This window comes from Bos javanicus, chromosome 6 (genome assembly GCF_032452875.1).
Source record: "Bos javanicus breed banteng chromosome 6, ARS-OSU_banteng_1.0, whole genome shotgun sequence".
In the NCBI taxonomy this organism is placed as follows: domain Eukaryota; kingdom Metazoa; phylum Chordata; class Mammalia; order Artiodactyla; family Bovidae; genus Bos; species Bos javanicus.
Genome location: NC_083873.1, coordinates 114,830,505 through 114,853,299, shown reverse-complemented (window position 1 = coordinate 114,853,299; position 22,795 = coordinate 114,830,505). Strand labels below are relative to the sequence as shown.

The following is a 22,795-nucleotide window of genomic DNA, read 5'->3' as shown; positions in this document are numbered from 1 at the left end:
TGAGGAACTAAAATGGTACAAGATGGATGGCATGGCCAAAGACACATAGAACAAAATAAAAACCTTTAAAAATACGAAATAATAATAGTTTAGTCATTAAACAAAGTCAACAACCTTTGCGTCCTCCTCAAAAGCTATGGATAATATTCTGAGCTTTATCCTTTGAGCTGTTTTGCAAATAGTGAACTCCCCACCCCCATCAAGTGGAAGAAGTTAAACTACATGATGACCAGACTATAGCCATAGCATAAGCTGCCACAATTCTGAGAATTGGTCTCAAGGAAATGGGAAGAAGCCAACCTTGGAACTGGAGATGAACTGTACATAATCAAGATGACACTGAGTAAGCAACATGAAGTGAAAGCCGCTCGGTCGTGTCCGACTCTTGGCGACACCACGGCCTACGTGGCCCATGGAATTCTCCAGTGTCGGGACCAGCCCAACGATGAACCAGCCTGAGGGAGCGATGCTGCCGAAGAAAAAGGAAACATAAGCCTCAGAAATAAGGTGGGGATAAGGGGGCTGATGCCATTCGAGGCAAAAGCCCAGGTCCTAGTCCTTGCATGCCCTTTATTGCTAACATCTCCTTCCTTGTACGTGCTCTAGAGAGATCTGTTTTTTACAATCTCGGATCAGGGATAAAGATATACAACGCACAGCTCAATGTCAAACCTTCAGGCCGTCAGCTAGTGACGACCTTTCTCAGCAACTCCCCCAAGTCTTTGGTTATGACAACGGTCACTACTGGTTTTCCATCAGTCACATCAGTGCTTCAACATCTTGTTTGCAAGATGTTTTTCCACAATGTACTTTTTACTTGCTCCCAGCCTTTTGCCTGGGGGTGATGAGAAAGTCATTCTTATTTTTCAAAGAAGCCCTGTTAATTATAGTACAGGCCTGTGCATAGCATATTCCCTACATATCCCCCTTTTTTATTTTTTGAAGCTTATTTTTGGTGATTATTGTTCAGCATAGAAGCCCAAGCGATAGTCGCTAATCGCTGTTGTTTTCCGTCGACTTTCTTGGTGATTCTCCGCCAGACGTGGTGATTACCACGGATAACATAGCCGAGAACAAGGCAGCGAGGTCAAAGCCTGTTGCTGTTCTTTGGCCACTGTTCCCCCTCAGCGGTCAGTTTCTTCAGTTGGCCTCAAGTGTGCGGTTGCTGATCGGCAGTCTTGTTGCCCCCGTCACTGGCGGCTCTCCGGGATGGTTGATGTCGGCCCGTGTCCTCTTCTTTCCTTTCTTTGACGGGCCTTCCCGGTACCCCGTGGTGGTGTCTGTCATCTGAAATGACAAGAGCACAACCTCGTCCTTTCTTAAGTCTAAGGCCCTTATGCCAATCGTTCGTAGCATTTTCCCACCACACTGGAGTATTATCCGCAATTATTTGACCAGGAGTGTAATTTTCACTAAAAAAGTTGTTCTGAAAATGCAGCGTTGCTGCTGGTGTTGTATGATCCAATCGTAAATCCAAAAAATTTAAATAAAGCTTGGGCTAATTTCTATTTTGGTATAATCAATATGCCATACTTTTCTTCCTCCTTCTGTTTAAATAACATATTTTTTAGAGAACAATGAGTGTGTTCCATAATAGCCTGGCCTTGAGAATTATATGAAATACGTAGAATGAGAAATATTCCAATCAGATAAGAATTTTGCAAAACCATGACTCACATATGTGGGGCCATTATCAGTTTTAACATGTTTTGGTAGGCCCTTGTAAGAAAAGGCTTGCCAAAAATGTGAGATAACATGAGCAGATGTTTCTCCAGAATGAGCAGAAGCATAAATCATGCCTGAATAAGTATCCACAGAAACATGAATAGCTCCCAAACATCCAAAAGAAGGGACATGAGTAACATCAGCTGGATTTAGAAAAAGCAGAGGAACCAGAGATCAAATTGCCAACATCCATTGGATCATGGAAAAAGCAAGAGAGTTCCAGAAAAGCATCTATTTCTGTTTTATTGACTATGCCAAAGCCTTTGACTGTGTGGATCACAATAAACCTTGGAAAATTCTGAAAGAGATGGGAATACCAGACCACCTGATCTGCCTCTTGAGAAACCTGTATGCAGGTCAGGAAGCAACAGTTAGAACTGGACATGGAACAACAGACTGGTTCCAAATAGGGAAAGAAGTATGTCAAGGCTATATATTGTCACCCTGCTTATTTAACTTACATGCAGAGTACATCATGAGAAACGCTGGGCTGGAGGAAGCACAAGCTGGAATCAAGATTGCCGGGAGAAATATCAGTAACCTCAAATATGCAGATGACACCACCCTTATGGCAGAAAGTGAAGAAGACTTAAAGAGCCTCTTGATGAAAATGAAAGAGGAGAGTGAAAAAGTTGGCCTAAAGCTCAACATTCAGAAAACGAAGGTCATGGCATCTGGTCCCATCACTTGATGGGAAATAGATGGGGAAACAGTGGAAACAGTGTCAGACTGTATTTTTCTGGGCTCCAAAATCACTGCAGATGGTGATTGCAGCCATGAAATTAAAAGACGCTTACTCCTTGGAAGGAAAGTTATGACCAACCTAGACAGCATATTCAAAAGCAGAGACATTACTTTGCCAACAAAGGTCCATATAGTCAAGGCTATGGTTTTCCCAGTGGTCATGTATGGATATGAGGGTTGGACCATAAAGAAAGCTGAACACCAAAGAATTGATGCTTTTGAACTGTGGTGTTGGAGAAGACTCTTCAGAGTCCCTTGGACTGCAAGGAGATCCAACCAGTCCATCCTAAAGGAAATCAGTCCTGAATATTCATTGGAAGGACTGATATTGAAACTGAAACTCCAATACTTTGGCCACCTCATGCGAAGAGTTGACTCATTTGAAAAGACCCTGATTCTGGGAGGGATTGGGGTCAGAGGAGAAGGGGACGACAGAGGATGAGATGGCTGGATGGCATCACCAACTCGATGGGCGTGAGTCTGAGTGAACTTCGGGAGTTGGTGATGGATAGGGAGGCCTGGTGTGCTGCAGTCCATGGGGTCACAAAGAGTGGGACAGGACTGAGCGACTGAAATGACTGAGTGACTGACCCACTTCAGTATTCTGGCCTGGAGAATTCCAGAGAATTCCTGGAGAAGGGAAAGGCTACCAGCTCCTCCAGTCTTCTTGGGTTTCCCTGCTGGCTCAGCTGGTAAAGAATCCTCCTGCAAAGCGGGAGAGCTGGGTTCCATCCCTGGGTTGGGAAAATCCCCTGGAAAAGGGAAAGGCTACCCACTCCAGTATTCTGGCCCGGAGAATTCTGGACTGGTTGCAAAGAGCCGGAAAGGACTGAGCGACTTTCAGTTTCATTTTCCAGCAGCCTGGGCTCGCCCAGGCGTCCTGCGTTTCCTGGGTAACAGGGCGCAGCGGGGGCCGCGATGACGTCAGGCCCGGGGACGACCCGGAAGGCTTGCCTGCGGCTGCGCGCGCGCGCGCCCTCTCCTGCCTCTAGGGTCTGGGTGGATCTCCACCGGACCAACGTTGGGAGCCTGTGGTGTGTTCGCTGGGCCCTGCGGTGGCCGTGATCGTAGAGTCTGGCGACATCTGAAGGTCCAGTCCGCCTTTGCCCAGAGGGTACGCGGGGGCGGCGCGTGCAATGGTTGGGGTGGGGTGGGGGCCCAACCGCGTCTTCTTGCTGAACTGCTGGGCTCAGAGGCTGCGAGGGTCGGCGGCCGGGCGGGTAAACCCGCGAGATGTATCGAGGAGTTCAGACACTTGTCCCCTGAGGTCAGGGGACAGCTGTCACCTAGCGGCGGGAGCATGGTCGGGTCTGCATGTTAGGGCCCCTTCTGAAATTGTCTGAAAGCGACTGTTGCGCCCCCCAAATGGTATAGATGCCTCCCCCGCCCCAAATGGTATAGACGTTCCCTCCGTGCCTGGAACTGCTCTAGGTGCCCCGGTGAGTGGTAACAGCCTTCTGGCCATGCAGGATCAGCTTTGCCCGTGTTTCACCACCCCAGGCAGGTGCAGTGACTTTGCCGAGTTGGCGCCACGCCTAAGCTCTGTAGCTGGGATCTGGCGCCAGGCGTCTGGCTTCAGATGCCTGTGTGTAGGATCATGCAGTGATGTCGGCGGCTGCAGGTGGCCTTTGAAGGCTTAGGATTCTGGAGTTTGGACCGAGGTCGTTAAGGCCCTGCACAATCAACTGACACATTGACCTTTACACCTGGAAAGTGAGAGTACAGATTGTGCTGGGGTTCCTAGTATCTGGGAGTCCGCTGCTCCACCCACACTCAGTATTTGCTCAATACCTGGAGGTTGTTGTAAGATTTCTTGGGCTCAAAGAGAAAGGATAGGATTTGTTCAGTATTAGAGAGGAGCAGTGAGGGAGGGGCTTGGTAACTAACTGGTTTCTGGGACGGGGCGGGGGGCGGGGCGGGGAGAGAACATGAGGGCTGGCACTTGGGTTTATACATCAACTAACTGTATAAAAAATGTTTTATAGTTTTCTGAGTATAAGTTTTACACTTCTTTTGTTGAATTTATTTCCAAGTATTTTTATTATTTTTGATGCTGTCATAGATAGAATTGTTTTCTTAATTTCATTTTTGAGTTGTTTACCGTTAGTGTATAGAAATCAGCTGAGTTTTGCTCCCTGATCTTGTCCCCTGCAAACTGGCTAGACTGATTTATTAATTCTAATAGTTTTTTAGTGGATTCCTTAGGAATTTCTGTACAAAATCATGTCATCTGCAGAGAGAGATAGGTTTCTAATCTGGATGCCTTTTATATCATTTCTTGCTTAATTGCATTGGCTAGCACCTCCGGTACAGTGTTGACTGGAAGTGGTAGAGTGGACATCCTTGTCTTGTTCCTAATTTTAGGGGAAAGGCATTCAATCTTTTATATTTAAGGACAAGGATAGCTAGAGGGTTTTCGTAGATGTTTTTTATCAGGTTCAATAGTTTTATCAAAGTATTTCTAGTTTGTTGAGTTTTTATCATGAAAGGGTGCCTGGTTCTGTCTCATGCTTTTCTTCATCTGTTGATATGATCATGTACTTTTTGTCTATCTGTTTTGTTGATATGCTGTATTACATGAACTGATATTCAAATGTTGAGTCAACCTTACATTCCTGGGATATATTTCACATGGTGGTGATATATAAACTTTTAATATGTTGCTGGATTCACTTTGCAAGGTTTTTTGAGGATTTTTACTTTTATATTCATGAGGGATATTAGTCTGCAGTTTTCTTGTCATACCTTTGGTTTGGTTTCAATGTAATGCTGGCTTAATGGAGCACTTTATAGGTGTGTTCCCTCCTCTTCTATTTTTTTTTTTTTTGTAAGAGTGCATAGATTTTAATTTTTCTTCTTTAAATATTTGGTAGAATTCACATTGGAAGCCCTCTGGCTTTTCTTTGTGGGTGTTGATTCCTAATTCAGTCTCATCTTCATGGATCCGATCACGTGTTCCATTTCTCCTTCAGTGTCGTCTTTATGGATCCGATCACGTGTTTCGTTTCTCCTTTAGTGTCGTCTTTATGGATCCGATCACGTGTTCCATTTCTCCATGAGTCAGTTTTGGTAGATTGTGTCTTTCTGGGAACTTGTCAGTTTCACGGAAGTTATCTAACTTATTGGCATACAGTTCATAGTATTCCCTTAGAATCCTTTTTATTTCTTTAAGGTTGGTAGTAATAGTCCATCTTTGGTCCCTCAAGTTAATAATTTGTGTTTTCCCTCTTTTTTTTTTTACTGGGTCAATCAAGCTAAAAGTCTGTCAATCTTGTCAGTCTTTTCAATGAACCAACGTTTGTTTTTGTCCATTTTCTGATTTCTAGTCCATACACTTTGCTCTAATCTTTTGTCTGTTTCCTTTCTGCTTGCTCTGGATTTAGTCTGTGGTTCTTTCTCAGCATCTTTTTTAAAAAATATATATATATATACTCGTTTTTGGTTGTGCGTCTCTTAGTTGCGGCATTTGGGATCTAGCTCCCTGACTGGGAATTGAACCCATTTTCCTTACACCAGGAGCACGGAGTCTTAGCCACTGGACCGCCAGGGAAGTTCTCTCAGCATCTTAAAGTGGTTGCTAAAGAGCTTGCCCAGGGCTTGTGTTCTGCAGAGTTCAGATCCCTCTTCTGCCACTTCTCAGTGGTGGGAGCTTGCAAAAGACAGCGAGCTTCTCTGAACTGGGGTTCTTGCATCTTTTGAGAGGGACAATAGTTCTCGGCCCACAGTTTAAGGGATGAAATAAGCTTCTGTCTGTTGAGGGCACAGTCACTTTCACACAAAATGAAAAAGTCGCTCAGTCGTGTCCGACTCTTTGCGATTTCATGGACTGTCGCCCGCCAGGCTTCAGATGGAGTTCTCTAGGCCAGAATACTGGAGTGGGTGGCCATTCCCTCCTCCAGGTGATCTTCCCAACCCAGGGTTGGAATCCATTCCCTTCTCCAAGGGATCTTTCTAGCCCAGGGATCAAACCCAGGTCTCTTGCACTGCAGGTGGATTCTTTATTGTCTGAGCCACCAGGGAAGCCCTCTGACACACATGCAGGTCTTCAAATGTGCCCTGCGGATCTTTCCCCTCTCGCCCAGAAGACACAAGGGTCTCACCAGCAAGAGGGACCACTTTTCCATCGTGTGCTAACAGTGTTGACCGTCATGCTCAGAGTTCGACCTCCCAGACTATCCTAATGTTTAACTACAGGATGTAAATGTTCTCATGAACCTTAAAGAGTTGCCCTGGGGGTCCAGGCCAGGACTCTGCTCTCCGGGTGTCTCTCTAGGTCTCTTTGTTCACAAGCCCCTCCCATCCCTGCCTTCATTGACCCAGACACTTGAAAAGGAGCTAGTCTGCTCAGTGAATTCCAGAATGATCCTTTGGCCAAGAGAGCTAGGTTGCTTTGTTAGTGGGGATCCAGATGCTTCTGTGTCAAGCAGAGTGACAGACTCTGCAGACGCCCCCCGCCCAGGTGGGCTCAAGGGGACTCCAGGGGTGTGGCTGGAGCAGGCCGGCCAGCACTGGCTGGACTCCGGGGTGAGGCTTCCCAGGCTGCGGGGCTGGTGGCCCTGGGCCGGTGAGGCGTCCTCTGGCCACGCTGAGAGCTTCGCGGCCCCGGCCACAGGGCTGCCCTTTGCCCCCGTCTGACTCCTGGTCACCTCAGTGCAGGAGCGGAACCCAGAGCACGCGCCTCACTCCCCCTCCTGGGAGAGTGGACGCCAGCTGTGCAGGGCCGTTCCAGCTACCCTCCCTTTATGATCAGAGCTTGTCTGTCTGTCTTTCACATCTCGCGGCATGTCTGCCCTTGTTGGTGATGGCGTGAGAAGGACACGCACTGACTTGGGTTGCGTGTCTGCACAGGTGGTGGCTGGGAGTGATGGCGCCCCTCAGGGAGAGCAGCGGTGACCCCGTGCTGCCGGACCCGCCCCAGGGGCCCCTGCACGTGGCCCGCGCCCGCGCTTCATTCCCCTGGAAGGAGCTGGCGCTGTTCTGGGAGGGCGAAGACACGCTGCGCTTCAAGGTGAGGCTGGGCTGGTAGCCGCTGGGCGCCTCGCTGGCACGCGGGGAGGGGACTCTGCTGGGCTTCTGGTTCATCTGCAGAAAGATGGAGCCCGGAATGAATGGACACAGGCTGGGCTTCCTAAGCCTGGTGCTCTCTGCTCTCCCCTGAGAAGCCCTCTCATCTCTGTCCCTGTGTTTCTGGGTTAGACTGCCCACCAGAGGCAGCCCGTGGCCTTGAGGAAACCATATAAGTCAGAGCTTAGTGAAAAAATTCTGTATTTTGCCTCCAAATCCGCTATTCCCCGCCTGCCGCATTTCCAGAAAGCCATCTTCTCGGCTCTGGAGAACGACCCCCTCTTCGCCCATCCCCGTGGCAGCCGGCTCTCGGTGGAGAAGTACCAGGAGCTGAACTTCCTGCGCTGTAAGAGGATCTTCGAGTACGACTTCCTCCCCGTCGGGGACATGCTGGACAGCCTGCCGAGGGTCCTGGCACTGATCGAATGCCTGGGCATGTACGACTGGTCCCTGGCCGTCAAGTTCTTCCTGCATGTGCTGGTGAGTCATCCCGGGAGAGGGGAGGAGTGGAGAGGGGGCCGCTCTCACCCCGTGCCCCGGGGCTGAACAGTGCTCTGTCCTCTGAACCTGAGATACACTTGGGAGTTGCCTTTGTGGTTCCTGGTTGGCAGCGTTTGCCCGCTTTGTGAGACTTAATGCATTTGGGAAGTGTTCATTTAAAGAGATTTCTAGAAAATGATAAAGGAAACGAGACAGAGGGACTTCCCTGCTGGTCCAGTGGCTAAGACTCCGCGTTCTCAGTGCATGGGGCCCTGAGTCTCATGGCTGGTCAGAAACTAGATTCCCGCAAGCCGCAACTAAGAGTTTGCGTGCTGCACCGAAATAAAGAAAGAAAAAGAGAGAGAGAAAAAAGAAATTTTATGCAAAACAAAAGCAGAGATGAAAATACGTAGGTAGACCTTGTGACTTGTAATGAGAAGCCCAGTTTTTCTCAGCTGTTTATGCAGACTTGCACACGTCAGTCCTTGAATGACGCATTGCGGTTAAAACTCCATAGAAATAGCAGCTCTGGGACTTTTATAAATGGAAGGAACGGAAGGAGGGAAAATAGGTCAAAGGTGAGGCCTGTGTTTCCGCCTCTTCGATATGCGGGTGGAGATGAACTTGGGAAGGTGGTGTCGTCTACATGCTGTCTGAAGGAAAGGTGGGCTCACCTTGCCCATCCCACACTCTCGCCCCCCACCCAACTCCCACCTCCTTGCTGTTCACGGACTATCTCCTGGTCCTGTTCAGCGCGTGTTAATGGCTTGCAACGAGGACCTGGGTCTCGTGACTCCGTGAGCTCAAGGCCAGGCAGCTGAGTCCAGGGGCTGTCCTGGGCCGTGGACCCCAGTGCTGCTTTGTCTTGGAAGCTGGAGCTCTTGCTGGGGGCTGGTGTGGTGCCGGGGGTGTGGTGTTTGTGTGTGTGTGTGTGTGTGTGTCGGGGTGGGGAGTGGGGTAAAGTCCCAGGGTGGCAGCAGCCTTAGCTTCCCCCTGTTTCCATGGTGATGTTGTATTTTCAGACTTTTGGATCGGCCATTTACAGCTCTGGTTCTGAACGGCACCTCAAGTACCTTCCAAAGATCTTCAGTTTGGAGGTTAGCTGGCGCTCGTGGGTGACCTCGGGTCCTGTTATGTGTTCTTCCTGGAGATGTGTGGAGAGGGCACCCTGCCGCAGAGGGTCTCCAGGTGGGGGGCCGCTCCTCCTTTCATGCTGTTCTGGGGCTGCTCACCAAATAGTTCATGCTGTTCTTTCCCAAACTGGGGTGTGCTGGATTCCCAGCACGATAGGAGCTGAGCTTTTTCTTATCGAGGAAGCGCCTTCCTTTTCTTCTGACGCCTGAGAGCTGCTCTTAGCCACTGTGCTGACTTAGAGAGACCCCAGCAGCCCACCTGCCAGCTGCCCTCCCGGGCGGGAGCTGCAGCCAGCATCTCGCACAGCAGGCTGGCTCAGTGAGCCCGCTGGGCATCAGGCAGGAAATGGAGACTTGGGGCTTTGCTCGGTGGTCTAGGCCGTAAAGGAAGCCTGGTGGCAGGGTCCCTCCAGGAAGGTGCAGAGAGGACCTTTTCACCTGACCTCATTTTGTGTTTCCATGCTAGATTTTTGGATGTTTTGCTCTGACGGAAGTGAGTCATGGGAGTAACACCAAGGGCATACGCACGACTGCTCACTACGACCCCAGCACCCAGGTAGGTGATACTCGCCCTTCTGTCTCCAGGCTTCGAGCATGTGAAACATGGTGTTGTCACATAATTAGACCAAGAAGCCTGGCTCTTGCCTAAGTGCACACCGAGATCCATCACGTTGTGAACAGTAGAGCGTAGGAGATAAAGGCTGTGAGCGGTGAAACCTGGTCATACCTAGAAGCCGCTGCAGTTTGGATTGGGCTAGGACGTGGAAGCGTGAGGGTGCAGCTGTCTTTCTATAAAATCTGTTTGTTTACCAGGTTTGTTTGCGTGCGATTAGGGAGCGGTGCCCGCTGCTCTCGTTTTATAGGACAAACAAGGAAGGTTCGACTTGACCCTCGTCCGTCTCTAGCAGCCTGTCTGGTGCCAGGCTCTCTGGACAGCAGCCCAGCCCCTCTGGTCCTGGGGCCATCCTGCACCCGTGGGCTCTCCGTGGCACCTGTGTGGTTGGCCCCCCTCCCTGCGCTGTGCACTGAAGGCTGCTCTGTGCAGGCTTGCTCCTTAGTGCCGTGGGGACCTGGCAGTCCTCGGGGAGGGTGCTCTAGAGGAGGCCCGTCCATCGGACCTGGCAGTCCTCGGGGAGGGAACACGTATTCTGTGAGCAGACAGGAGCGTGGTGTGTCGGCTGGTCTGTGCTCTGGAGGGCAGCGGGGGGCGGGGGAGAGGGCGGGGCGTGCGGGGGACCTGTGGCTTCTGCCGCTCCCCGTCCTGCGGCCCCTCTCCCATCACTGGTGTCGGGCTCCTTGGCCCCCACCTCTCCCAGATGGCCACATCCTCCTGCCCCTTCCTCACGGGTCCAGTGTCTGCGGCCCTTCCCCCAACTGGTCCATGTGGTTTTGCCGAGTTGCATGCAGCAGGGTGAAGCCCTGCCCCGTGTGTCTGCTCACCATGAGTTTATTCATGGGACAGGTGGGCTGTGTGTACTGGGGGCACTGTGGGCAAGGGGCTCAAGAGGATGAACCTGAGAAGCCCCTGGAAGAACGGGCGGTGGGGGCATGGGTCGCAGTGTGCGCCCTGCAGGCTGCTGGGGGTGCCTGGGAGCAGAGGCGGGGGTCCGCCACACCCCAGGGGCTGAGAGCGAGGTGTGTGGCCTCTTGGTATCCTTGTTGTTCAGTCGCTCAGTCGTGTCCGACTCTGTGACCCCACGGACTGCAGCACGCCCGGCCTCCCTGTCCATCACCAACTCCCGGAGCGTGCTCAAACTCATGTCCATTGAGTCAGTGATGCCATCCAACCATCTCATCCTCTGTCGTCCCCTTCTCCTCCTGCCTTGAATCTTTCCCAGCATCAGAGTCTTTTCCAGCAAGTCAGCTCTTTGCATCAGGTGGCCAAAGTATTGGAGCTTCAGCTTCAGTATCAGTCCTTCCAATGAGTATTCAGGGTTGATTTCCTTTAGGGTTCACTGCCTTGATCTCCGGAGAAGGCAATGGCACCCCACTCCAGTACTCTTGCCTGGAAAACCCCGTGGATGGAGGAGCCTGGTAGGCTGCATGCAGTTCAAGGGGTCGCCAAGAGTCGGACATGACTGAGCGACTTCACTGTTACTTTTCACTTTCATGCACTGGAGAAAGAAATGGCAACCCACTCCAGTATTCTTGACTGGAGAATCCCTGGGACGGGGCAGCCTGGTGGGCTGCCTTCTATGGGGTCATACAGAGTCGGACACGACTGAAGTGACTTAGCAGCAGTAGCCCAGCAGCCTTGATCTCCTTGCAGTCCAAGGGACTGTTGTTTAAGCCATGAGATATCTTTATATGCACCCGGGTCTTTCTGGCTCTCAGCCTTTCTTTTCGCTCAGCTCGCTGGTGTCCCTGGGCTCTCAGTGCTGGGCTAGGGGATGGGGAGGCCCTTCCTGACTCTGCAGAGGGAGGGTGGTACCTCCATGGCCTCGGGGCCTGGGTGAAACTCAGTTACCTGCGAGGCTGTTGCTTCTGACTCTCCTCCTCTTGGCGTTGGTCCTTAAATGAAGATCAGCTGAGGTTAGGAGCCCCGAGCCTCCCGCAGGCTGTTTGCTGAGCACCCTACTGTGTACTCAACACTGCTGCTAGAGACAGCTCCTGGCCACTAACATGCCGGTGGGACTCTTATGCTGGAGGGGAGACGCAGTCCTGTCAGCAGCACGGAACTTTTATGCTGGAGGGGAGACACAGTCCTGTCACCAGCGGGGAGAAACTGGCTGGGCCAGGGGCTGTGGGGCAGGGATGGGATGGGACCGGCATGACCCATCCCACCTGGGAGTGTCACTACCCGATGTCACTTCTGTTGAGTGACAAGAAGGAGATGCAGCGTCTCGATGGGGAGGAGAGAGCAGTGGTGTGCGCTCGAGGGAGCCAGCTGGCTGGGTGACGCCCACAAGCAGGTGGGACCTCCCTGGGGGCAGGCCTCAGCCCTGCTTCCCTCTGCTCCCTGCTGCCTCCCCAAGCCCCGGGCTGTGTCCTCAGGGGACCTGTCCCCTCCTGTCTGTTCCTTCTTTAATTCCTGTGCGCATCCACCCTGTGCTCCTGGACTCCCGGGGAGCTTGTTGGGGGACAGACAGGGTGGGCGAAGGAGCCAAACTTGGCGAATTGGCAGTGGGTGGGGGATGTAGGCAGGCGTGAAGCCAAGGAGGGGACCCCCGCCCCAATCTGTGCTTGGGGAAGGCTTGCTGAACGGTCAACTCGACTGGGGCGTTGGCAGCTTGGAGCTTTACGTGTGCTTTACTATTCGCATGTTGGTCATCGTCTTCCACAGGGAGGCTCTTCTTTAAGCCATAAGGCCCAGCATATGCTTTTTTTTTTAAATGGGGTTCCCCTTGCCACACGGAAATAACCTTCCATCAGCTCTTACCTATACCTCCAAGGTTTCGAACAGAGAAGACTGAACGTGTCAAAGAGATGAAGACTCCAGTGTGCGGCAGTCTCTAACGTCCATTTTTTCCCTCGTGCAGGAATTCATCATCCATTCCCCCGATTTTGAAGCTGCCAAATTCTGGGTTGGCAACATGGGCAAGACCGCTACCCATGCAGTGGTGTTTGCTCAGCTGTACACGCCGGGGGGCCAGTGCCACGGGCTGCACCCCTTTCTCGTCCAGGTAGGGGCAGGTTTCACCCCTGGGGTGGGGAGGTCTGGCCACGTCCAGAGATGTTTTTATCACAGCTGGGGGCAGGGGCGCTTCTGGCATTTCGGGGTGCAGACGCATGGTGCATACAGGTCAACACCCTGGAGCGCACAGGACACCCGCCCCCCCGCCCCCAGGAAGAACGATCAGCCCCATATGTGAGGTGCTGCCTCTGAGAAACCCCAACTCCAAGCTCATCTCGGGGAGAGCCTCCATCCTGCTGGATGGCAATGCCCAGGCTCTAGCAGCGGTCTGAGGGGCTGCAGAAGTTCCGAGATGAAGTCTGACTTGGGGGTTTTCGTGTAGCCCCCTCCCAGGTCACAAATAGAGCCCTGGCTGTTGGGGGTGCCTGGGACAGCCGGCTGGCCTGTCCCCCGCTGCCCAGGGCGGCTGCAGCGTCCACAGGCCTGGGTTGACTGGATACCGAATGAAACCCGGCTCCCGCCATCCCCAAACCCGTTCTGACATGGCTATTCTCTGAGACTGCTCTGACGGTGGGGAGGCTCTCGCGAGAGGAGAATTCGCGTCACGTACAAAGGCTTCCCAGGCGGTGCAGCAGTAAGGGGTCCGTCTGCCAGTGCCAGAGACGCAGGAGACGCGGGTTGGATCCCTGGGTCGGGAAGAAATGGCAACCCACTCCATTATTCTTGGCTGGAAAATTCCAAGCATAGAGGAGGCCTGCAGGCTATACGGTCCGTGGGGTCGCAAAGAGTCGGACACGACTCAGCGCGCACGGCTAGCCACGTGAAAGTGAATCATTCAGGGCACTGAGCTCGTTCTCCACGTCCTACTGTTCTGGTTTCAGAGCGTCTCCTCTTTGGAAGACGCCCACGCCCATGCCACACGCCCTCCCTGCCGCCCCCTGCCCAGGCCTGGCAGTCGCCTGGCTGCCTTCTGCCTCTGCCTCTGCCTCCGCCGGACGTTCTGCATGAAAGGAGTCATGCGCTACGTGACCCTTTCTGTCCGACCTCGTCCCCTTCGCCTGTGTTTGAAGTTCATCCACGTGGTGGCCTGTCCCAGAGCCCCCTTCCTTTCTGAGGCCGAATGACCCACGGTGGCTGGTCCACAGTTCGTGTATCCGCTCCTCCTCTGCTGGACGTTGGGTGCACTTCACCTTTGGGCTGTTGGGCGTGGTGTTACCGTCAGCGTTCATGAGCACTGTCTGTCTGTACGTGGGTCCTCAGTTTTTTGGGGGGCTGTTTGTACCCAGGAGAAGAATTGCACGGTCTTATGGTCACCCTGTGTTGAACTTTTTATTGAATCCCATACTGGTTGCTAGCATTTTAAACAACCCACCAGCAGGGCTGAGGGGTCTAGTTTTCCCGCATCCTCACCAGCACAGGTTATTATCAATTTTCTTTTTTTTTTTCTGTAACCACCCTAGAGGTTATGAAGCAGTATCCGGTTGTGGTTTTGATTTGCATTTCCTTAATAACCAACAGTGTGGACCATATTTTCATGTTCCAATTGGCCATTTCTGTATCTTTTTGGTAGAAATGTCTGTTCAAATCCTTTGTCCTCTGGAACCAAGCAGGGATGGTGAAAGCAAAGGCTGTTTGCTCAGAGCTGGCTGAACTTGTGCTTGGCAGAGGCTCAGAGGCAGGCGGAGGACTGCACGAGCTTCCTAGTGGAGCAGAGGGTGGCTCAGGGTGCCTGATGGGGGCTGGGGACCCAGTGGGAGCTGGGCACAGCTGCCAGAAGAAGGGGTATCCTGGGTGACTGGTCAGGTGGGGCCTTCTCCGATTGATTCTGTGTTGGAAGCAGGACAACAATTAGGGAGGCCATCAGTTATGAGTCCTGGCCAGTTGTCCGGGCCTTGCTGTGCAGCTCCCTGGGCTCTGCTGTGGGTTGAAGGTCAGAGTGCTGCTTTTCCTCGTGGTCTGATCATTGTCCGTGTGTGCATTGAGTCTTTTAGTTCATTCCTAGGTTGGGCATTTTTGTTGTTGTTGAGTCACGAGGGTTCTTTATGCACATTCAGCCTTCTCAGACAGATGATGTGCAAATGTTTCCTCTCATTCTGTAATTATCTTCACTTTCTCAGTATCATCTTCTGTGCACTAGGGTTTGAATTCCATGACATCCAGTTGATCCATTTCCTCCGATGCTCATGCCCTTATTTTCAGTTTATTTTGGCCACACCACATGGATTGTGGAATCTCAGTTCCCTGACCGGGGATTAAACCCCGTCCCTCAGCAGTGAATGTGCAGTCGTAACCACTGCACCACCAGGGAATTCCTTCGTGTTCTTAGTTTCCAATTTACAGTGATCACCGGCAGACCGTGTGTATTTTTTGATACCTGAGGCCACCATATCCTGCTTCTGGAGTATAGATTTGTACCTGGAAACTGGACCCGAAGGCGGCGTCTTCCGGCGTTTCTGTCTCTAGACTGTGGAGCTGCGCGTGATGTTCTGTGTTCCCTTACGCGTTGCTCTCCAAACCCTCAGTGGGCACTGTCGCCCCTCCATCCGGCCCGTGCTCTCTGTGTACCTAGCGTGTCTCCTGTGCGGCCCTGAGGGCAGCATGAGTCCTGTGCTCGTGGAGTTCACCGTCTACTGGGAAAGAGAGGTGGGAACAAGTCATCAAAAAAACGGTGCTGACGGTAAAGAACCCGCCTGCCAGCGCAGGAGATGTAGGAGACACGGTTCGATCCCTGGGTCGGGAAGGGTCCCCTGGAGGAGGGCGTGGCAACCCACTCACTGTTCCTGCCTGGAGAGTCCCATGGACAGAGGAGCCTGGCGGGCTACAGCCCACGCGCTGGCAGAGTTGGACACGACTGAGAGACTCAACACACACACACACCCCCGCACACACACACACGCTGTATGTCATTAGGTGATAGATAGAAGAGTGTAATTTGTTGAAAATGTAACAGAATTAGTTTAACGCACTGTAGTGACTTACACTCTCCAGGTACTAATACTCGTTTCTCTTCTTTTCTTTTTTCTGTAGCAGGAGACAGATTTATTACCTTATGTCCAAGATGTCATCAATTGTAAAATACACAGTTGGTTAGAAAACAGCTTTTTGAGAGAGGGGGGGAAAAAGCAGCCTCGTTAATGGACCCATCAGTTTTAAGACATATTCTGATTGATTAAAGTGGGAGCGAGTGTATGTCTTACAGTGGAGGAAATCCGTCACGATAGTGCTGGTTCCCACTTGTAAAGCCTCTGCTGGGTGCCAGGCCCCTCCTGAGCTGTTTCACTAAGCCCCTGACTGTTGGCTCCCCCAGAGGCAGACGTTAGTCCCAGTTCACGTTAGGAAACGGAATGGGGACGGGTCCGGTCACTCTCCCGAGGCCACACAGTCAGGAAGCAGGGCTGGGAAGGCAGGTCCTCTGAATTCCAAAATGCTTTCCCCTGTCAATAGCTTGTTCTGCAGGCTAAGGATTCAGAGGTGAGTTCTCTCTGGAAGAACGGTTTGTGCCTGTAATACTTGGAGTATATCCTGACTCTTGGCAGGGGAACCAGGAAGGGTAGTGGTAACATAGAGTTGTCATCTGATCAGCCTTCAGATACTAGGCCTTCGTGCTAAGATGGTAACTGGATAGAGGGTTACTCAACGTTCAGAGAGAGGGGAGCCAAGAAACGAGGCTGAGTCAAGCTTAACCCAGCCCCTTGCTGGGGGCGGGGTGTGGGCACCAGCCACCAGGCTCCTTCCAGGCCCGCGGACGCTGCACAAGCTTTCATCCTAGAAGCCATCCTGTGTCTTCCTCAAGGTCATCCCATGTCTTTGACTTTGACTCTGCTAAAGAAGTAGACGCCTTTGGAGAAGAATTGAGTTTTTCCCAAAGCTTTTCTTAAAGAGGGAGAAAGGCTCTGATGCATTGTCATGAGCCAGCTAGTGGTCACTTAGTGCTGGAACAAGTCATAAGGCAACAAGTCAGGTCTTTGGTTAGTAGTCCAGTAGAGTTCCCCCGTGCCTGACTGTGGGGTTGAACGTTTTGCTCTGTGAACTGTGGATGTGGCCCTCCCTCTGTGGTCACCCAGGGCAGCCCCACTCAGGAGCCTGCCTTGACCCCTGACTCCTGACCAGGAGGCTCCCCGGCTGTCTGCCTGCCTGCCTACCTGTCTGTCTAGCTGTTGTGTTTTGGGGAGACAGTCAAACCCACATCAGTGGATTCCCAACATAGCACAGCTTTCTGGAAGGGTGGTGGCAGGAATATGGACAAAGCAGGGGTGGGGCCAGGCAGGATGGGGCTGGGGGGGTGGGTTTGTGAAAGAGATGCCCTCCCTGGACCTAACTGGAAGGAGCTTACAGAGAAACAGCCAGAGGAGGACTGTGCTCAGTCTTGACCAAAAGCTGTTTGGACAGTGGCCCAGACAGCATCGTGGACCGGGTGGGCCCGAGTCCCCACCTGGATGTCTGCAGGGCTCAAGGTTGCAGCAGTGGGTGCCGGCTGCTGTGGCTTTTTGGGCCCAGGGCAGGAGGGGCGGCTGGCTCGGGGCCCAGGGCCTCCAGCTCCCGTCTCGCCCTCGTTGTCCTGCTATACCTCTTCGGCAGGATCAGAACCTCAGTGGCGATGATGACAGGCCACCACGATGGCAGCAGCAATGGCTCCAGAAGTCTCCTACACAAAGTCTTCTCCCCTGGTGGTCATGGTCCATGGGAATAAGGTGGTACACCCCGCTGTCCCCCCTGCAGGGGATGGCTGTGGTCATCTTGACCCACTGCTCAGGGGAGCCCTGCACACCAGCTGCCTCCACGAGCACCACTGCCACAACGCTTCTTTTTCTTTCATTAAAAAAGACATTTTAAATTGAGGTTAATCCATTTACAGTGTTTTATTGTTACAGCCATGTTAGTTTCCGTGTATGACACAGTGGTTCAAAATTATAGATTATCCTCCATTTAAAGTTATTCAATGTCGTGGGCTTCCTAGATAGCTCAGCTGGTAAAGAATCCACCCGCAATGCAGGACACCTGGGTTTGATTCCTGGGTCAGGAAGATCCACTGGAGAAGGGATAGGCTGCCCACCCCAGGATTCTTGGACTTCCCTGGTGGCTCAGCTGGTAAAGAATCCGCCTGCAAATGAGGGAGACCTGGGTTCGATCCTGGGTTGTGAAGATCCCCTGGAGAAGGGAAAGGATACCCGCTCCAGTATTCTGGCCCAGAGATTCCCGTGGACTTATGTATAGTCCATGGGGTCTCGAAGAGTCAGACACAACTGAGCGACTTTCACAAAGTTATTATAAAACATTGGCTCTGTGCCCTGTGCTGTGCGGTGTCTCTCTGTAGTCTGTGTACTTTCTATGGAGCAGCGTGTACCCGAGGGCATACTTTACTGCAGGGATGTTGTATCTTATGAGATTGACAGTCTCCAGTTATTGTGGGAAATGTTATATATACATCAGTTCAGTTCAGTCGCTCAGTCGTGTCCAACTCTTTGCGCCCCATGAACTGCAGCATGCCATGCCTTCCTGTCCATCAGTAACTCCCGGAGTCTGCCCAAACCCATGTCCATCGAGTCAGTGATGCCATCCAACCATCTCATCCTCTTCCATCCCCTTCTCCTCCGGCCCTCAATCTTTCCCAGCATCAGGGCCCTTTCAAATGAGTCAGCTCTTTGCATCAGGTGGCCAAAGTATTGTAGTTTCAGCTTCAACATCAGTCCTTCCAATGAACACCCAGGACTGATCTCTTTTAGGAGTGCTTGGATCTCCTTGCAGTCTAAGGGACTCTCAAGAGTCTTCTCCAACACCACAGTTCAAAAGCATCAATTCTTCAGCACTCAGCTTTCTTCACAGTCCAACTCTCACATCCATATGTGACCACTGGAAAAACCATAGCCTTGACTAGACAAACCTTTGTTAGCAAAGTAATGTCTTTGCTTTTGAATATGCTGTCTAGGTTGGTCATAACTTTCCTTCCAAGGAGTAAATGTCTTTTAATTGCATGGCTGAAGTCAGCATCTGCAGTGATTTTGGAGCCCAGAAAAATAAAGTCTGACACTGTTTCCACTGTTTCCCCATCTGTTTGCCATGAAGTGATGGGACCAGATGCCATGATCTTCGTTTTCTGAAAGTTGAGCTTTAAGCCAACTTTTTCACTCTCCTCTTTCATTTTCATCAAGAGGCTCTTTAAATCTTCTTCACTTTCTGCCATAAGGGTGGTGTCATCTGCATATGTGAGGTTATTGATATTTCTCCCAGCAATCTTGATTCTAGCTTGTGCTTCCTCCAGCCCAGCGTTTCTCATGATGTACTCTGCATATAAGTTAAATATATGTGCATTGATACAATTAAATATGTTTGAGAGGAGGATACAGTTACCTAATTCTGCTTTTGACTTTAGTGAGGATCCTGTCCTTGGTTCTGGAGGTTAGCATGAAGTCTGTAAGGACTTTGTTATTTCTTTGTAGATGAACTGAAAACCAGCATCCGCAGTAGTTTTCTGTTTGATTCCTTAAAAATCAGTGACTGGTTTTTAAAATGCGGTCTCTATCTTTTTAAAACTATTGTCTACCTTATAAGGGTTTTAAAAATAATTTTTATCTTTTTATTATTTTTTTCTTTTTTTTTTTTTAGCTGTCTGCACTGTTTGCCCTTAATTCCCCAACCAGGGATATAACCCATGCCCTGTCCCATGAGAGCGTAGCGTCCCAGCATTGTACCCCCAGGGAATTCCTAAGATTTTTTAAGAGTTTTTATCTGAATCTTTACTGAGCCTTATTGTTTGTCACTAGCATTCTATTTCATTTTAATTATCAGGATTATAAAGTTCAAGGAAGATAACTAACTGTTCCGCTGAAGTCAACAAAAACTAGCAATTCATACAAATAGCTAAACTCCAAACAGTACAGATTCAGTGCTGCTTTAATGCAGGTTTTTTCCCAGCCTTGGTGCTTTTGACATTGGGAACAGGTTAACTCCACGCTGCGGGGCTGTCCTGTGCCCTGTGAGGTGTGGGCGGTGTTGCCGGCCTTCACCCAGTAGCTTCTGTGGTAACCCCACTTGTGACAACCAGAAACGCTGGCTGATGGCCCTTGGTCGGGAGGGGAGGGTGATGGAGTCGGGCCTGGTTGGGAATCACCAAGGGTCTCTGAGAAGGACGTTGCATCCCGTCCGCAGAAAGGTCACGCAGTGAGGACTGACCGGCTAGCCATCTCTGTATGTTTCAGTAACTGTCTTTGTTGGCAGCTCATTTTGGGCTTCCCTGGTAGCTCAGTTGGTAAAGAATCTGCCTGCAATGCAGGAGACCCCGGTTCGATTCTTGGGTCAGGAGGATCCATTGGAGAAGGGAAAGGCTACCCGCTCCAGTATTCTTGGGCTTCCCTGGTGGCCTAGCTGGTAAAGAATCCGCCTGCAGTGTGGGAGACCTGGGTTCAGTCCCTGGGTTGGAAAGATCCCCTGGCAAAGGGAAAGGTTACCCACACCAGTATTCTGGCCTGGAGAATTCCATGGACTGATTAGTCCATGGGGTTGCAAAGAGTTGGGCACCATTGAGCGACTTTCACCTTTGGGGCAGCGGAAATTTACAAAAATAATCCGCACACACATGTGCACGGCCCTTTTGTCGTTGCCTTAACACCCAGCGGAAAGTCCTACATCTAAAGTGTGAATAGGAGGTGCCTGGTGTCCTGACACACACTGACCAGTGTCCTGGGGACCCGGTGACCAACCACAGTACCACAGGCTAGGGGCCCAGTCAAGGTGGCAGAAAGGCCACACGCTGCCCAGAGGCTGCAAGGGAGGGTCCCTCCTGCCTCTGCCAGCTTCTGCTGACCCCCGATGCTGCGCTGTGGCCAATTCCGACCAGTCCCCACCTCCGTCCGCCCGTGGCCCCCTCTCCCCATGTCTTCTCCTCCTCTGACCCTCGGAGGACGCGGGCCATGGGATTCAGGCCCCCGCGGGTAACTAGGGCGGTCTCCCCTCCAGATCCTCAGTCAGTATCTGCAAGGACCCTGCCTCCCAACAGGGCCACGTTTCAGGAGGTCAGTTTAACCCACGGCAGCTGCACGCAGGGACCCTATGGCTTGGTCGCAGGGTGGGGGTCTTGGACCTTTTCATCTGCTTTTCCATGTGGCCCTCACTGCTGCTGTCTGTCTTTTTTTTTTTCTTTTTTTTTTTGTGGTCTGTGCAGATTCGGGACCCGAAGACCCTTCTTCCCATGCCGGGGGTGATGGTCGGCGACATTGGGAAGAAGCTGGGGCAGAACGGCCTGGACAACGGGTGAGTCCAGCCCTTGAACTTGATGGTCGCTCCCTTGATGGGCCCATACTGCAAGGCTGCCCACTCAGCACTGCCCACCCTGGAGCCCACTGGGCCCCTCAGTGCCGCCCCGCGCCCTGCAGGATGCGCCGCACCTCCACACGCAGGACCCTGTCAGGAAGGGCGGATTCTGCTCCAAGCCCAGCCTCAGGAGCTGTTAAGTGGCCCTGCGTGCTGAGCAGCGAACTTGTCCCTGGCAGGTGGCCGCTCCAGCTCTCAGCCCAGAATCAGGGGCTGAGCCCCTGGGTCCTCAGCCCGAGACCCCGGCGTGCTCCCCTGGACTGGAGCTCAGGCACTCAGCCCACGCCCACACCGTTCTGTGGGTGAAGCTGGGGTCTGGGTAGTGGAGGCAGTGTGGTGTGAGATGAGACCTGGGCCTGGGGAGCTGGAGGGGGCAGGTGGGCAGGACAGCCACGTTAGGAGGGGCCTTGCAGCCTCCAGGAGGGATTCTCCGGCTCACTCAGGGCACAGATTTGGGAGTGAGACGGTTTGGGTTCAGATCCCGGGTCCAGCCCTGCCTCTTGGTCTGAACTTCAGCAGCTTTCCCAGCCTGTCCCCTCGCCTGTCTGCTCGTTGGCGATGTCCCCATGGTGGGCCCCTCACATAGCCCTGCCTGGGGGCTGGGCGTGTCTCCCCAGCTGTGAGCCACCCGTCGGTGCCCCCTCACCTGAGCGTTCGGGCAGGACTCACCTGCCATCTCCCAGAAATTCTGGCTGAGACGCTTGGCGCCCCTCTGTTCTCCTGAGATGCTTCCCATGTGGGGAAGCAGAGCTGGGAGGTTCCTTAGTCCTGTATCTCACGCTGCATCTTAGGAACGTCTGTGTACCTGCCACTTTGCAGGGAGAAGCATGCCCGGCCGTAGTTGGAACCCTCTGGTTACGCTGACTTTGGTCGTTTTGAATATAAATCAGGAGGCAGAAAAATAAATAAATAAATAAATAACTCAGGAGGCAGGTCTTCTCCGAGACAGAAGCCGGAGCAGGTGGTCGGCCTCCCAGCACCCGGAGGGTCCTTTCTGCTGTCCCTCCCCATAAGTTGGGGAGCTGGTGGCCTGTAGAGTGTCTCAAATCTCCGCTCAGACCCTCAGAACAGGTGAGGCCCCAGCCTGTGCCCGAGAAGGGGAGAACCATCAATTTTTTTACTCTGTAGCTTGAGGAGAAGACGGCAGGACGTTGTTAAAAAGCAAAACCAGGCCTGCACACGCACAAGCCTCCTAACTAATAGCCGTCGAGAGTTCTGAGTGCCCCTCTTGCTGGCCTGTGAGAAGACCTGTTAGTTACCTGGTGGGGAGGGGGCGTAGTTCCATCCATTGTGGCTTTGTGCGGGTGCGTGGGGCCCCTGGTCCTCTGGGCAGTCGGCGGCATCGCAGGGGCCATGAGAGCGTTGCGGGTGGAAGGCCCTGTCGCCTTTTTAGATCTGCGTGCCCTAGCATGGGGCCCAGAAAGCTTGTGTGTGGCGGCTATGTCTATGCTGGGTCTGTGAGCCCACGTGCAGCCTGGAGGCTGGTGACCCTCCAGCCGTGAACAAGTGCTACCGGGTCACTGCAGTCTGCGGACGGCATCAGGCGGGCTCACGAGTTCCCAGTCCCCATACGTTTTGGTTTTTACAAGTTAGAACCTTTAACCTTGTTTTGGGACATCAGTGAAAGGCTCTGCACTTGGTTCCCCCCCTCCAGTCAGCTCCTGTTTTAAAGACTGAGTACTGTGTCTAACTACAACGCCCCGCCCAGGAGACACAGTTACGCCAACATAGCAAAAAAAAGTGAAAGTGTTAGTTGCTCAGTCGGGTC

General features: G+C 52.2%; 1 protein-coding gene across 5 annotated transcripts in view; it reads left to right on the top strand.

Moving 5' to 3' along the window:
• Positions 1-3,422: 3,422 nt before the first annotated feature.
• The window catches only part of ACOX3 (acyl-CoA oxidase 3, pristanoyl), a 49,569-nt gene continuing 30,196 nt past the window's right edge, over positions 3,423-22,795 (top strand). For 2 of the 5 annotated variants that reach the window (XR_009737174.1, XM_061420946.1), the window contains exons 1-7: positions 3,424-3,583; positions 7,318-7,477; positions 7,780-8,013; positions 9,036-9,110; positions 9,613-9,702; positions 12,626-12,769; positions 20,879-20,967. Coding sequence is in view for 3 of the 5 variants with exons in the window: in XM_061420946.1 (XP_061276930.1) it covers positions 7,334-7,477; positions 7,780-8,013; positions 9,036-9,110; positions 9,613-9,702; positions 12,626-12,769; positions 20,879-20,967 (776 nt within the window). In the remaining 2 variants the exon portion in view is untranslated. Of the gene's footprint in view, positions 3,584-7,317; positions 7,478-7,779; positions 8,014-9,035; positions 9,111-9,612; positions 9,703-12,625; positions 12,770-20,878; positions 20,968-22,795 lie in introns of all 5 variants that reach the window. The other 3 variants (XM_061420947.1, XR_009737175.1, XM_061420945.1) reach the window with 3 other exon arrangements.